We start from the raw sequence: 16,468 nt of genomic DNA on the forward strand, positions 1-16,468 counted from the left end.
CAATTGAAAAATTAGGTGGGCATAGACCACCACACAGCAGTGGTAATCATGATGATCAACCAGTGCCAAGTCTTGTCTTTGCTGGGGTTCCCTCCCTCAGTTATGTTTATATTCTTTTTCCTTGTTATTTCTGTCCATTACTCAATATGAATAATTTATTATGGTTATTTCTGTTAATATTGTTCTGTTCATGTATCATTTAGTTGTTATGTTCCATGAATTACTGTATTTATTAGGTTTAGACTTGCTTATCGACACTTGTTTTTTAATGTCTCTATGTTCCCTGTGCATCACTCCTAGGGACCCATAAAGGGAAGGCTGGGAAGTGGAGTCCCTTGCGGTTCATTGAAAGTACTTTAGTGGAGTTAGGATTTCAGATTGGGAGAACTGACATTTTCATTGGCTTTTGTGAAATGGAGATGAAGGGAATGAGGTCAGTAGGGAGACTGAAGACGATGGTGTAGCCGCCGAAGTGTAAGGCAAGATCAAGCACGGGTAAAACGCGTGCCAAAAGAAATCTCTCACTCCAAAAGTTCATTTTAAAATTATTTAGTGGAAGTTAAAAACAAATAATCCAGTCAAGAATAAAGAAAAAATAGTTACACATGTAGAATAAAAGGCAAAAAAGGAAAAATGTATCTTCTCTATACTTTGATTTTCTTGAGAAACTTTAGTTAATTCTATACTTAAAAGTTCTTAATTTCTGCTTCTGTACGCCTTAGGCATACGGCTTCCTGCTTATATAAGTGCGTTACCTTTACGCGTCAATTCACACACTCAAAGAGCCCGTAGGCGCGAGCACAGTTTAAAACCGTATGCCCTCTATACCTTACACATGGCAAGGCTGTCACTAACTGAAGAATAATATTTAGTCAGAGCTATTAGAAATGGCAAGAATAGACCAATACAATTCTACTTATGGGGTTTTTAGGAACCTCCCATAGATTATGCATTGTCATCTTAGAAACATATCTATGAATCTTATATAACTAGGAAAATGGCTCTTACAGATTGGTTGGATGTGGTGTTGGATGATATGTGTTGTGGGAAAGGGTCTCCAGAGATTATTGGAGGAAGATGAAATGACCGAGAGAGATGTAAATGTACATCAGAATCTGCAGTCAGTGCCAGGCTAAAGTCAAAAACCAGGAGAGCACAGGCAACCAAACTACAGGGACGGACCAATAAGTGAAATAAAATGAGATTCAGAAACCTTAAAACAAACCTCGCACTTGGTCTACATTAAGAAGAATACAGCGATCACTACGAAACTTGTTTGTTTTTGTTATCCAACCGAAGGATGTGTACAATTGGAATCACAGCCATGTTTATACCAGATGTGCGATGGTTTCAGAAGCGTGACGTCACAACGCCCGAACCCGAGACGCATCATTCGCAGTCATGTGTTACGCTAATCATGGAGCAAAAATAAACAAACAAACATTCCCATCTGTAAAAATAGAATTCCAAATGGTAAGAAAATCCTTAAACAACTGTTATAATCAGTTTGTTATAATATTAAGTTTAATGTCACTGTCTCTGTGCACACGGTTATGGATTCATTCATACAGGCAGGCCAAGTATGGTACACAGCGGCTAGGCTGCATTTAGACACCATTAGCCTAGCAGTTTGAAGAATGAGATAAACTGCAGTGTAAGGATTGTGCTGTTCTTGTTGGAGTAGGGTTTGAGTTTTTTACTGTCCTTGTTTGGAGACCAGAGAAGACCAGCATGTGGAGAAACCAGTATATAAGGCTTGAACTGCTGCCAAAACCTTTGAAGCTGACGGCCGGATGATATCGTCATTCATCCCGAAAATCCTTTCAGCGTAGTGACGAAAACATGGCAGACTGTATACATCAAGGTCCGACCTGGAGTTGTCTGCTGTAAGCTTCCTTCGTCTGTTATACTGCGTAAAATCGTCATTAAGGAAAGCTAAGTATAATTCTCTCATGTGATTCTTTGTTTGTACCGCCGTAATCACTCTGCGAGGGATATCACCTTTTAATATCATATCTCTATATTTTCGGTTACTTAAAATGCCGCAATTTAAAAGAACTTATTCCAACAAGGGAGCTTTTGCTTCTAAAGGAAAGAACAACAAACAAAGAAATGGATCATCGCCCTAAAAGTACAGTGGGATGCAAAAGTTTGAGCAACCTTGTTAATAGTCATTAATTTCCTGTATAAATCGTTGGTCGTTACGATAAAAAATGTCAGTTAAATATATCATATAGGAGACACACACAGTGATATTTGAGAAGTGAAATGAAGTTTATTGGATTTACAGAAAGTGTGCAATAATTGTTCAAACAAAATCAGGCAGGTGCATAAATTTGGGCACCACAAAAAAGAAATGAAATCAATATTTAGTAGATCCGCCTTTGCAGAAATGCCAGCCTCTAAACGCTTCCTGTAGGTTCCAATGAGAGTCTGGATTGTGCTTGAAGGTATTTTGGACCATTCCTCTTTACAAAACATCTCGAGTTCATTCAGGTTTGATGGCTTCCGAGCATGGACAGCTCTCTTTAACTCACACCACAGATTTTCAATTCTATTCAGGTCTGGGGACTGAGATGGCCATTCCAGAACGTTGGACTTGTTCCTCTGCATGAATGCCTTAGTGGATTTTGAGCAGTGTTTCGGGTCGTTGTCTTGTTGAAAGATCCAGCCCGGTGCAGCTTCAGCTTTGTCACTGATTCCTGGACATTGGTCTCCAGAATCTGCTGATACTGAGTGGAATCCATGCGTCCCTCAACTTTGACAAGATTCCCAGTCCCTGCACTGGCCACACAGCCCCACAGCATGATGGAACCACCACCATATTTGACTGTAGGTAGCAGGTGTTTTTCTTGGAATGCTGTGTTCTTCTTCCTCCATGCATAACACCCCTTGTTATGCCCAAATAACTCCATTTTAGTTTCATCAGTCCACAGCACCTTATTCCAAAATGAAGCTGGCTTGTCCAAATGTGCTTGAGCAGACCTCAAGCGGCTCTGTGCTTCCTCTTCATCACTCTCGCATACAGCATCTCCTTGTGTAAAGTGCGCCGAATGGTTGAACGATGCCCAGTGACTCCATCTGCTGCAAGATGATGTTGTAGGTCTTTGGTGCTGGTCTGTGGGTTGACTCTGACTGTTCTCACCATTTGTCACTTCTGTCTGTCCGAAATCTTTCTTGGTCTGCCACTTCGAGCCTTAACTTGAACTGAGCCTGTGGTCTTCCATTTCCTCAATATGTTCCTAACTGTGGAAACAGACAGCTTCAATCTCTGGGACAGCTTTCTGTATCCTTCCCCTAAACCATGATGGTGAACAATCTTTGTCTGCAGGTCCTTTGAGAGTTGTTTGGTGACCCCCATGTTGCTACTCTTCAGAGAAAATGAAAGGAGGAGCGAAACTTACAATGGACCCCCTTAAATACTCGGATTCACCTGTGTATGTAGGTCAGGGGTCACTGAGCTTACCAAGCCAATTGGAGTTCCAATAATTAGTTCGAAAAGTTTGGGAATCAATAAAATGACAATGGTGCTTAAATTTATACACCTGCCTGATTTTGTTTGAACAATTATTGCACACTTTCTGTAAATCCAATAAACTTCATTTCACTTCTCAAATATCACTGTGTGTGTCTCCTATATGATATATTTAACTGACATTTTTTATCGTAACAACCAGCGATTTATACAGGAAAATAATGACTATTAACAAGGTTGCCCAAACTTTTGCATCCCACTGTATGTAGTTATAACAATATGAAAAGAATGGGTCTCACCACAAAGGATGCCCAGGGCTATGAAGAGTGGAGGAAAAACATTTGGTGGGCAAACTGCTCAGCCTGGGTAAATCTCAAAAAATGCTCATTAACTCAAAACAAATAAATAAAAGGGAATCTCTAAAGTCTTCAGCCAACAATGAAATTGGACTCCAAAAATGAATACGGCAGAACTACTGTACCTCCTGGATCAAACCCACTATTAAAGATAGTACACGATTTCTAAAAGAATAATTTACTGACATATTGTTATGGTATTACATGTGCTTGTATAGTGTGTTTTATTTGTATGCATTTTCTGTTCTATTTATACAGGGTGAGCCAAAAAAGAAGCACCACTTCTGTTCTACAAAAATGCTACAAGATAAACAAAATTTCATTACGACAAAAGAAAGGGTGTACAGAATAGATTTTTTTTCCACTGTGTTTTAAAAAGGATGTCTTCAAGGTGGTGGCCATCATTAGCGATACACTCTTCGAGACGATTTCTGAACACTCGCATGACTCATTCGGCCATTTCAAGGGGAATAGCGGTGATTTCGTGGCGAAAATCGTCCTTGAGGGGTTCAAGGTTTTGAGGTCGGTGTGTGTAGACCTTCGACTTGAGAGAGCCCCACAAGAAAAAATCGCATGGAACGAGATCAGGCAAATGTGAAGACCACCCAACATCTCCGCGCAGGGAGATCAGCTTCCACGGAAACATCTCCTGCTAAACTTGCATGGATCTCTGTACCTTATGAGCTGTTGCTCCATCCTGTTGTAAACAGACATCCACCACATCCATTTCTTCCAGGTCTCTAGCACTTCAATGTAACATTCTAAAGTGATGGTGACCGTCGCTTCACCCTCCTCAAAACGGTAAGGACCTGCAATGCCAAATTCTGCAGTGACGCACCAAATTGCAACCTGCTCACTGTGCAGGGGTCTCTGATGACCTTCACCAGGGTTGGTTTCAGCCCAATAGCCAAAGTTTTGCTTATTTATGCAACCATTCAAATGGAAATGTGCCTCGTTGCTGCACATGACGATGGCATCTCGATCAACAGTTTGCAGAATGTTGGCACACAACTCTCTATGGCTCTCTTAGTCTCTCTCAGCGAGGTCCTGCACTCACATCATTTTGTATGGATGGAAATTAAGGTCTACGTGTCGACGTTTTGGAAATGCCAAAGGCAGATGTGCGCTGAATGTCTAGGAGACTGCAAAACTGATGCCCTTACAGCTTGGATGTATTCAGGTGTTCGTACAGTCCGAGGATGGCCTGAAGATTTTCTGTATAATGTTGTGCCCGTCTGTCTAAATTCAGCCACCCACCGTTTTGGGATGTCACCGTTAGGAGGAATGCTGAAGTGCGTTGGAAAGGCGCGTTGCGTAGCGATGAGGGATTCGTTGTTTTTGAAGAACACTTTGACAGAGACAGCATGTTGCCGACTGAAAACTACAAAGGACCGCCTATCAAAGGACCCCCACACCCCAACCCACTGCCTCTACCTCATGCAATGACCTTGAGAAATGTGGTAACTTTAAATTGGCTTCTGTTCCATGTTCTTTGTGGGTGGAGCCACAAGAGGCGGGGCCACCCTAATGTCACTCTTCCTGAACCCGCCCTCAGACTGCTTAGGTCAAACCAAATGAGAGCTCAGGCGTGGCTCATGGAAGTCAGTTGGAGTTACACCGAGCATTGAATGTCTGTTGTGTTTTGTTTATTCTGCTCCAATTTCGGGATTCTTTGTTGGATTTATTGGCTATTGGATTGCCCGTTATGCAATTCCCTTTGCCGTTATTTTTGTGGCATTGAAGCTTCATTTTTTCATTTATTAATAAAAAAATTTGGTTTATAAAGATTATTTTGTGGATAAATCTCTGCAAGACAAAGTTTTTTTACAGTTTCCTTTCCCTTGCCAGGCGTTTTTATATTTTAGGACATTAAAGTACATTTCTCAGGCTTAAATTCCTTTTGAGCCTGCAAGTCCTGAGGTAGGCTGGTCAAGGTTGCCAGGTTCCTAACAATTTATAGCCCAATGCCTGAGGTAGACAAAAGAACCCTCCTTGGAATGTGGGGTGGGTTTGGGGTGGGGCAGTGTCAGGGCGAGAGTGTAAATTCCAAGTGGCGGTGGGTGGGGGTCCCCTCTGTGATCGAATGGGTATATACCATCACACAATGTAGGGGGAGATTTTATAACAGTAAAAACCATATACAAGTGCAAATAGGAGGTGTCAGATGGGTGAAAAACATTTGTTGTAGGGGGTTGAAGAATAGCTCAAAATAAAGCATTGGTTTTTAAAAAAAAAAAACAAAAACAAAAAACCAGCCCATTAAAGATTTTTTTACCCCCCCATGATAGATGATCAAAAAATAGCCCAATTAGGCAAGAAAACCATAGACTTGGCAACACTGAGGCAGGCCAGTACATCTTGGATTAAGCCCGCTGGGGTGAGGCCTTTTCCATGCTGTGATCCTGGCCTGGTCAGTGAAGCCTTTTGGGGGCCTCAAACCCCATAACTCCAATTCCTGGCCCATATCATCCTCCTTGTTATGGAATTAACTTTTGGTATTAAATATATGAAGGTAGAGTAAAGTGAGCCTACGTCAATCCAGTGATAACAAAGATGTAACCGATAAATAATTTTGCACCAAAATACTAAGCACTATTTTATTATTGAATACAAAACATAGAAACATTGAAAAACTTATTACAGTATAAAACCTATGAATGATCAGACTGCATCCTGGTCCACTCGTGCTCTGCTTATTTTTCAGTCTTCATTTTGTTTACTCCTCATTGCTCACCTTCACTTAACATGTCATCTGTCTGACACCTACGCCATCTTCAAAAAAAAAAGTTTTTTTTGGTGCCAACTTGAGTTCTTAATCCACTCTGCACTTTGTCCACATGGTTTCTTCTTCACCAGTCTCTTGCTCTGTTGAAGGCAAATATCGGCTGAAAAAGAGGGAGAACAGAAACACTGAGTGTGGCTTTTTTAAAAATGGTGAGTATTAAAGTTAATTACAAACCTATTAAACTAGTGCTTGTCAGTTTAAGGATGGAGTTGGTGCCGTGTGTGGCCACACAGTCATAGCAGGGGGCTCAGCACACTACCTGTGTCTGTGTGTGTGTATATATATATATATAAAATCTTCATTTGGATCTTGATCTTTGTTTGTCCGCGAATGAATTCGAAGAAGAAGCACTAGATGGCAGTAGAGAGACAGCTAAAACAGACATTGCATTAAGAATCTCCTCCAGGCTTATACTATAGAAGACTGTAGTACGCCAGTCACACCTCAAAACACAGACATTCAAACTAAACAAATTGTTGTGCTTTAAATTAACTAAAGAGATCTTCATTCAGATCTTGATCTTTGTTTGTCCACGAATTCCACGCATGCGTAGACCACCTCCCAGTTTAGTATGTTGTTGTTGTTACTAAAACATAAGTAACATGATAGTTATAACTGGATAATAACCCTCACCTATTCTGTTTCTTTTCTCGGTACCCAAATGTGGCAATTGGTGCCACGGCCCACCTGCCAAGTTGTTTGCCTGCCTATGGTAAAGTCATCCCTGATGGAGGATCACAGGAATCATGGGAAAGAGGGGTCCTTTCATCGGAGCAACGTTTCAGCCGTGGAATGGCCAAATGGGGAGGCAGCTTGATGGATGAGGTCTCCAGGACTCTAAAAATATCCAAACCTAATTATGTCATATCATCTACTGTTAAACCGTACTTCTAAAATTTTTATTATTATGCTGTATTAAGGATTTGTTCTGTTCTGTGTATTGTATTGTATTGACCCCCTTCTTTTTGACACCCACTGCACGCCCAACCTACCTGGAAAGGGGTCTCTCTTTGAACTGCCTTTCCTGAGGTTTCTTCCATTTTTCCCTACAAGGTTTTTTTTGGGAGTTTTTCCTTGTCTTCTCAGAGAGTCAAGGCTGGGGGGCTGTCAAAAGGCAGGGCCTGTTAAAGCCCATTGCGGCACTTCCTGTGTGATTTTGGGCTATACAAAAGTAAACTGTATTGTATTGTATTGTATTGTTACTCGCGGATGTCAAGAATGTGCAGGAATAACGAAACGGGTGGTGGACAGTGTTATGCTGATTAGCTCCTGAGGCCTGGTTAGAGAATGAGATTGCCGAAGATAAAAGGTACGTGCCTACGTAATATATGGATGAAAGAAAAACAGTGGGTTAAATGAATGACAACGTAACAGCACATTCCGGAAATTATTATTGTTACGTTGTAGCCGGCGAGTGCTGCACGTCTCACTGTTGTACCGTGGCTTGCTCACATGTCAGTGAAGTGATCCCTATTTATACTTTAAAGAGCCTGGATACCTATGTGTCCCCCTTTTATAACCATTGCTCCATGTATATTGCCTTACTCTTTGGATTACCACAAAGCAACCTGTGAGACTGAAGAAAGGTTTAGAAGAAATCGTGAGAGGAAACGATAGTGTCGTGAAAACGAGACGGACTGTGAACGGACAGAAGAAGAATTGCTCCTACACCACCATTTAATTACGATTCAGACAGTGATTCCGAGTAGGCCGTTCTTATCGAATCATTATCCAAGGGTTTTCTTTTGTAATTTTGTTTCCCTTATAAAAAATCATAATGCTGTGCGACAAAGGGCCCAGTTCAGGACTGGCAGCCGCGTTTAAACAGGGAGCCCTTCACAGACAACTTTAACACGCGCAACGTAGTTGGACGCACATGGCTAGTATATATATATATATATATATATATATATATATATATATATATATATATATATATATATATATATATATAAAGATTTTTTAAGTGACACAACTTTATTCAAAAATACACTAAAAAATAAAAAACAATCTTTTGTTGGTCATATATGACTAAGAATAAAATCGTGGGGCACCTATAAAAGAAATAATTGAATTCAATTAAAATGCATAGGTTCATTAACACTAGAATTACCAGAGCCTACAAAAAAACTCGTAGATCCATCCCACCTTAAATCACTTTGCACCTCTCCGTCTGAGAGAATTAAACTGAATAAAAAAAAAAAACAAAAAACACAAAGCTAACCTTTACAAGTATCATAAATTACACCGGCTGTTACAGACTGAAATCAAATGTATGTTTTTATTCTAAAATAGTAAGAATAAGAGCAGCTCACTTCTCAAAACGGACTCGTCTGGGATTGAACCTGTGAAGTTCAGATTACCAGCCAACAGTTGATACCGTTGCGCCACCGAAGCAGTCGTAGTAAATGTGTGTCAATGTTGCATTTTTCCTGCAGTTATATTTTTGAATAGAAGCGCACTTGTTCTGTTATATTTGTACCTTTTGTGAAAGTGTTTCTTTGATTTTTGGACTTCAGGCTTCACACATTATACACTTCATGTCTACATTTTGTCAATTATTGCTAAAACATGAAAAACGTTTCTGTTTTAACGATGTGTTTACTGTAAATAGATTGTTGTAGACACGGAACACACATGCAAATGCATGTGTTCCAAATAACGATATAGAATTCATAAAAGGTGTCATTTTGCTTGACTTCTCACTCACTATACAACTCTAAGCAACTGACACGCAGGTAAACATACTTGAGCTGAGAAAACTGTGCTTGTGATAGCAGACTGCTTGCTGCTTATCGACACATTTAAAGGACAAAAGACGCTAATGGAGAGGTGAGAAGGGGTTTAAGGTGGGATGGATCTATGAGTTTTTTCGTAGGCTCTGGTAATTCTAGTGTTAAAGTGACATTTCTAACCAGCTTATCTATGGAAAGAAAATGACACATCATATAAAAGTTGATTAAAGTATGTAGGATGATGGTTATAACTGGAGAAATGTTCAAATTGTAAGATGACTTTTTTTATTTAATCATCTAAGGAATCTGTGGTTGTGTGGGTGCTGCACCAGTCCATAATGATGAAGAGGGAGCCGAGACTCAAGACAAAACTCTTGGCTTACTGGTCATTCCCCAACCCTGTCCCTAGCTATTGTCATGGGCTGTGTGAAATGGCTGAAAGAATGAGATCACAAAGACAAGTGGTGGGTTGTCTGGACTCAGCCTTACAAACCTTCAGGTGGAGCTGCAGCTCCTCCGCATTAAAATGAGTCAGTTGGGGTGGTCTGGGCATCTGATTAGGATACCTTCTGGGTTTCAGGCATCTCCAAATGGGAGGAGACCTTGGGGCAAGTCCCAACAGAATGAAGTAATGAATATGGCAGAAGTGAGGTGTCTTTGCAAGCAGAAATTTTCAATCTATCCATCTTATAGTGCCTTTCACATCTATCTATCTATCTATTGTGGCAGACAGCTGGGGCTCTTGCCTGGCCGGGACGCCTGGAGGATGAGAAGACCGGGAGAGAGGCCATACCTCCCCCGGGACAAGAGAGGGCGCTTGGACGATTCCGGAGCCATTGACTTTCTGGTGTGGCAGAAGTGCTGCAGGAAGATCATCAAGGAGCACCTGGAGCACATCTGGGGATGATATAAAAGGGGCCGCATCACTCCATTCGGACAGCCAGAGTCGGGAGGCAGAGGACGGCGCTAGTGAATGGAGGAGTGAGGGCAGCAGAGAAGACGAAAGAAAGGAAAGAGAATAGGACTGTGAGCATTATCGTGGTTGATTTAAGAACTGAGTAAGATGCTGTGTGTTAAAAGGAGAAGAAAAAATTAAACATTTGTGTTTGCGTTTTGGGACTTCTGTGTGTCCGGTGTCTGTCTGTAGTCAGGCTGATCTTCCAAACTATCTATCTATAGTGCCTTTCACATCTATCTATCTATTACCTTTTCTATCCATCTATGAACTGCTAATCAGGAGACATGATTTGATCCTGCACTGTCATTAAAGTGTAGAAGTAGAGGTTATTATCATAAAATACAATACCTACTAACCAGAAGAGTATTTCAGATTTTCATTACATTTACTAATAATGTCACTTATCCACCCACTGCCTAAACCAGTCCATTCAAAATGTCCGTTTAAAATAAACACAGAACTACGCACTCGTTTTTGTGTTATTGCATTACCTTGGTTCCTGTCACGTAGTGTAATCCAGTTCTTCAGAATTAGAGCTCATCTTTACTCTGAAAGAGACAAAGCAGATGTCATGTTTTAACCAAATTTTTCTAGCCTTTGATCTGCAGATAAGAGTGGCATGAAGGCACGTCGCTTAACACTGCTGCATCACAGCTCCAGAGTCCTAGTTTTGAACAATTTCCTTATGTCTTTGTAGGATTTTCTGCAGGCACTCCATCCTTCCTCCTAAATTCCAAAGTCACATAGTTTAGGGTTATTGGATGCTCCAAACTCACCCTGAGTGAGTTAATGTGGATGTGCTCAGGGGTTCGCGTCCACTGCTGCTGACACAGGCACTTTGGCATTGACAGTTTTTCTTTTTAACTGAATTTCAATTCATTTTCAAATTTGAATTCCATTTTTTTAGTTACGAATGAAGCAAACTAATTAAGAATGCAAGTGAATATGTGACAGTCTTCAAAAATGGTGTGGAATTGGACTGCACTCCACAAACCTGGTCACCATTTTCCTTAATTTTCTGATTTTCTGTACACGTGGCACTGGATGCAACTGGCAGCATTTGTGGGCATGCAGCAAATTCAGTTAAGAAGCTTGAACAACAGCTGGCCCTTGCTTATAGATAGATGTGAAAGGCACTATATGATAGATAGATAGATAGATAGATAGATAGATAGATAGATAGATAGATAGATAGATAGATAGATAGATAGATAGATAGATAGATAGATAGATAGATAGATAGATAGATATGAAAGGCACTATATAATAGATAGATAGATAGATAGATAGATAGATAGATAGATAGATAGATAGATAGATAGATAGATAGATAGATAGATAGATAGATAGATAGATAGATGTGAAAGGCACTATATAATAGCTAAATAGACTGATCGATCAATGGATCCCAGGCATGTTGTCCAAGGAAGTAAAGCTGCTGGGAGATGGCGCAGACACCCTGGGTGAGTCCTCCACAATGACAGCACATCTCTGCCGAGGGATCAATTGTCAGTTTCATTCCACATCATTATTGTGATTTTTCTAACATGATTAAGAACCATTATTGAACATTTGTAGTAGATGTTTTGACTGACATACAAAATCGGGTTACAAATGTTGACAGGAATGGAACCTTTTTCGTAATCTGAGGGTCATCTGTATTTTTTTTCTTATATTTTTATCAAAAACTGATGGATACCTCTGAGAATTTCAAATACCAGAAAGTGGACCCCTTATTAAGGAGCCTCAGATCCCTTAGCCTGTCAAAAATTGTCTTTCAGTTCAGTTCTATAATTGGTTGGTTGGTTGGTTGTCTCTGCTCACGTCCTAAAGCTGCATAAAGGATTTGCTGCTCAGACTCACAAGTGAGACGGCATCAAAGTATGCAGCTCCGTTTTCATGATTTACGGTTTCTGGCATTCCAGTTGGAAAGTTAAATCCTTAGATTCTGAGAGGGGGATCCTGGTGATCATCCACCAAATGCTCAACTGGTGAATCCCACTCACTTGGAAAGACAGATGAAGAGTTGGGAGTATGGACGATTGTCCATAAATTGTATTACATGCAGTTGACGGGCTTAGCACCACCAGCTGTGATGGTAAAATGGCAGGAGGGGATTCTACCAACAGAGACATCTTAAGCAGTGGCGTTGACAGTGGAAGGGGCTTCTGGGCTTTAGCGCCCTGACCATTGAGTGCCCTTCCCCTTAACCCATCCAATGGTCTTAGGTTTCCAGGTTCTGCCCTCTCTTCCCGTGATGTTACAATGCAAAAATGTAATAAGGGAACCCCCCCCCCAACCCTAAACGACATGAAAACTTCACAGGGGAATCACCCCCCCAGCTTTCCTTCAAACACACGTGTTGAAGTAAAAGCATTCATTTGGGGATGCGGAGCCCCTCATAAGTACTGAAGCTGGTGACGCCCGCTCACTGCAACTCAAATCCTTATTTTAACTAATCAGATTGACCCGATACTAACCTACCATTTTATTCACTCTTTTAAGGGACTTTGCACCATGAACTGCAGAATAACACTGTTGGGCCAATGCATACTCCTGAATCGTATTCACCAATTATTTCCAGAAATTGTGTTTCAATTAACAATTTTTGTGCCAGCCAGCACTCATCAGTTTGCACTTGCCAACATTTAATTACCAACATTTAACGACATTTTTGTACGAGTGTGCCAAATTCACAATGACATAAATAAAAGAATAATGATAATCAAACAGAAGTCTGTGTCTGGTTTTACTTGTACTATATCTACAGCTTTTACTTCTTTATTGATTATCTTCATACATTCACTCCCTGAAAGGAAATGTAATAATAGCACATGTCAACCACATGATCTGCAAGGCTACCAGCCCACTCTTTGGTAACCATGATATCATTAGGGGGCTACAACATACCAGCTCTGTCGGACAGGCACAGGGGAAAAGGTCGTCCTTTGGCTGCTCCACGACTTCCATCCCATCTCTCACCTTTGGTTCATTCACTTGTAAACCGGCGTACTCCTGAAACACAGTTCAATAAATCTGTCACTTCAGCAACATTGGAGCATTCCTTTGTACTTACATCCTGGCATATCTTTGTGATGATTGCGCAATTAGGGAACATTTATTAATCACATTATGTGGCAATGCTTTGATTTGTACAGTACACTGCCACTATCCAAATCTCAATTTACAGAAGTGGACAGATGTGTCGGGCCCCTTCCAGCTCATTGCAAAAGTGCTGTCTGCCCCTGAAAAGTGACAAAATGAAAAGTCATTGCCCCCTGTGTACCAGCGTGCCTTTGAGTTAGTTAGATAGATAGATAGATAGATAGATAGATAGATAGATAGATAGATAGATAGATAGATAGATAGATAGATATGAAAGGCACTATATAATAGAGAGATATGAAAGGCACTATATAATAGATAGATAGATAGATAGATATGAAAGACACTATATAATAGATAGATAGATATGAAAGACACTATATAATAGATAGATAGATAGATAGATAGATAGATAATGAAAGGCACTATATAATAGATAGATAGATAGATAGATAGATAGATAGATAGATAGATAGATAGATAGATATGAAAGGCACTATATAATAGAGAGATATGAAAGGCACTATATAATAGATAGATAGATAGATAGATAGATAGATAGATAGATAGATAGATAAGATAGATAGATAGATAGATAGATAGATAGATAGATAGATAGATAGATAGATAGATAAGGCACTATATAATAGATAGATAGATATGGAAGGCACTATATAATAGATAGATAGATAGATAGATAGATAGATAGATAGATAGATAGATAGATAGATAGATAGATACTTTATTAACTGAAAGTAAATCAAAGCAAGTGTGACAAGAGATCAAGTGTTGCTTCTTCAAAAATGGCCCGGACACATTTATTGAGACCCCTAGAAAAGATCTTTCAAACGTGCTGTTTCCTTGAATTTGTACCACACACGTCCCCAAGAGTTAAACTTAAAAGAAGTGGTGAGGTGGGCAGCCTTCTGCTCTTATGGACCTAAAATCTGGATTATGAGTTTACTGATAGAAATTCACCAGGCTAATACAGTGGAGCACTTTAAAACTCATTATTGGAACATGGCTTTCTCAGAGCTTCATTTTAGTGTAACCCTAATATTCTGTATATGCATTGAATTATCATTTTTATTGTATCTCACACTGAACGTGGACCAGAGAAAGCCAAGGAGCAAGTTGATGGAGGAGATCAGAAAGAAAACGATAGACAGGCATGTGAAAGCCAAAGGCTAGAAGACCACCATCTCCAGGCAGCTTGATTTTCCTGTGACAACAGTGAAAAAGAATATTTAGAATTAAGGTGCATCAGTCTTTCCAAATAATAAAAGCATGATGCTAATAGAACTATAAGAAGCATGACACTTATGTCTCTCTATTATAAAACGAAAACCTGGAAACCAAAAGCAAGGCAACGATACATGATCTTCTCGGAAGTTCTCGGAAGACATTTAAAAGACCCGCGAGACAAAAGAGACTGGCCACGGAGCGTCTCGCGGGCACCGTAAACATGAGACTTGGTGCCAAGAGATTGTCCCAGGGCCGTCTCTCGGGGACATGGAACATGAGATTCTTGAAAGACACGCACTACTTACAAAGGATATGAGCACATCCATCAAAAAACACTCAGTCGTGTAAAGGCACGTAGCACACACACATCCTGAGCTCTCAACACATATAAAGCGTATAAGAACAATACGGAGAATGGAGACCCAAAGGCGTTGGAGAGAAAAAAAGGCAGAAACAAACGATGGCACGATACACATGCAGAGAAAGGTACAGAATATGAAAGCAGTAAAATTCGAAACTATTGTAGCATCCCAGCCAGGTTGCGGCCTTTTTGGTTTTAAGTGACTGTTCGGTCCGATTGAGGGAGGTCGGAGTACAGCATGGAAGACTGCTAGCGGGGTATTGAGGGGGCGAGGGGTTGGAGAAGGCGCTAGAAAGTTGTGTTTGGGGTTACAAAGTCGGCGATTGTTCAAGTAAAACTTTTGCGACACTTTATCATGTCAGTCGCTACAGTATCAAAGAAAAGATAGTAAAGATCGCATTACAGTAATCCCTCCTCGATCGCGGGGGTTGCGTTCCAGACCCCCCCGCGATAGGTGAAAACCCGCGAAGTAGAAACCATATGTTTGTTTGTTATTTTTATATATTTTAAGCCCTTATAAACTCTCCCACACGGTTTATAAATATTCCCCACACAGTTATACAGCATAAACCCTTTGTATTCTCTTAGATATTAGGTAAGTTTCATTGAAATTATGTATATAAGCACACTGTTTATATACTGTAAAGACTAAATATTATTTTAAAGATATCGAGCGTCTCCGATATCACATATGTTACAGCCATTACGATAGACAGGCCACCAGCAATAAATACGTACAATGCAAGAAAAATTGTATACAGTAAATGTGTGTACAGTGACACTAAACGCACGCGTACATGTACTAAGTACTGTAAGTAGAAAATTAATTATGGTTACTCACCAACAATGACACGATGACTTGTCCGATAACAATGAGTTTAATTTTACTGCACAACAAAGGAGAGCGTTACAGCTCTTCTAAAGGAGCCACTTCAGGCGATTGTGTAGCACTGCCGTTGTTCTTCTTCAATCCAAATCCCTAAAGCAGATTCCATCCAGACTACTGCCTTATTACATCCACTTACAACTTGTTTTGCACCCTGGTTAAAAGGACACTGCGGCCGTAGATCTTATATTCCTTTCCTACTTTTTAAATAAAAAGAATCGTAGCCTTCAACAAATCCAAAGCGTTTACCTTTTCGGCAATCGTTAACATCTTCCGTTTGCGCTTGGGCACGGCCCCTGAAGCAGCAGCAGATCGTTTTGGAGCCATAATGAAGGGCTTGACTATGCACAAAGATAAACACAAAAGAGCTAGTGATGGGTCGTTCTTGAACGATTCGTTCATTTTGAACGAATCATTAATGTGACTCGGGAAGAACGAGTCGTCTCGTGGGAGTGATTCGTTCAGTCGCGCCTGCGCATTTGCACAACTTCCTATAGTTTCTGTATTGGAATTGATTCACCTGTTTCGAGTCTTCGGGTTTTTCGAGTCGTTCGTTCATCAC

The 16,468-nt window shown here is 40.4% G+C and overlaps 1 protein-coding gene across 1 annotated transcript in view; it reads right to left on the minus strand.

The window, feature by feature from the left end:
* Positions 1–6,414: 6,414 nt before the first annotated feature.
* poglut2 (protein O-glucosyltransferase 2) overlaps positions 6,415–16,468 on the minus strand; it is a 78,471-nt gene continuing 68,417 nt past the window's right edge. Inside the window, exons 9-11 of the mRNA XM_039745940.1 lie at positions 13,220–13,324; positions 10,801–10,857; positions 6,415–6,716 (exon numbers count right to left, since the gene is read on the minus strand). Of these exons, the coding sequence (XP_039601874.1) occupies positions 10,840–10,857; positions 13,220–13,324 (123 nt within the window). The 3' untranslated portion in view covers positions 6,415–6,716; positions 10,801–10,839. The remainder of the gene's footprint in view (positions 6,717–10,800; positions 10,858–13,219; positions 13,325–16,468) is intronic.

Source organism: Polypterus senegalus, chromosome 2 (assembly GCF_016835505.1).
Source record: "Polypterus senegalus isolate Bchr_013 chromosome 2, ASM1683550v1, whole genome shotgun sequence".
NCBI classification, from domain to species: domain Eukaryota; kingdom Metazoa; phylum Chordata; class Cladistia; order Polypteriformes; family Polypteridae; genus Polypterus; species Polypterus senegalus.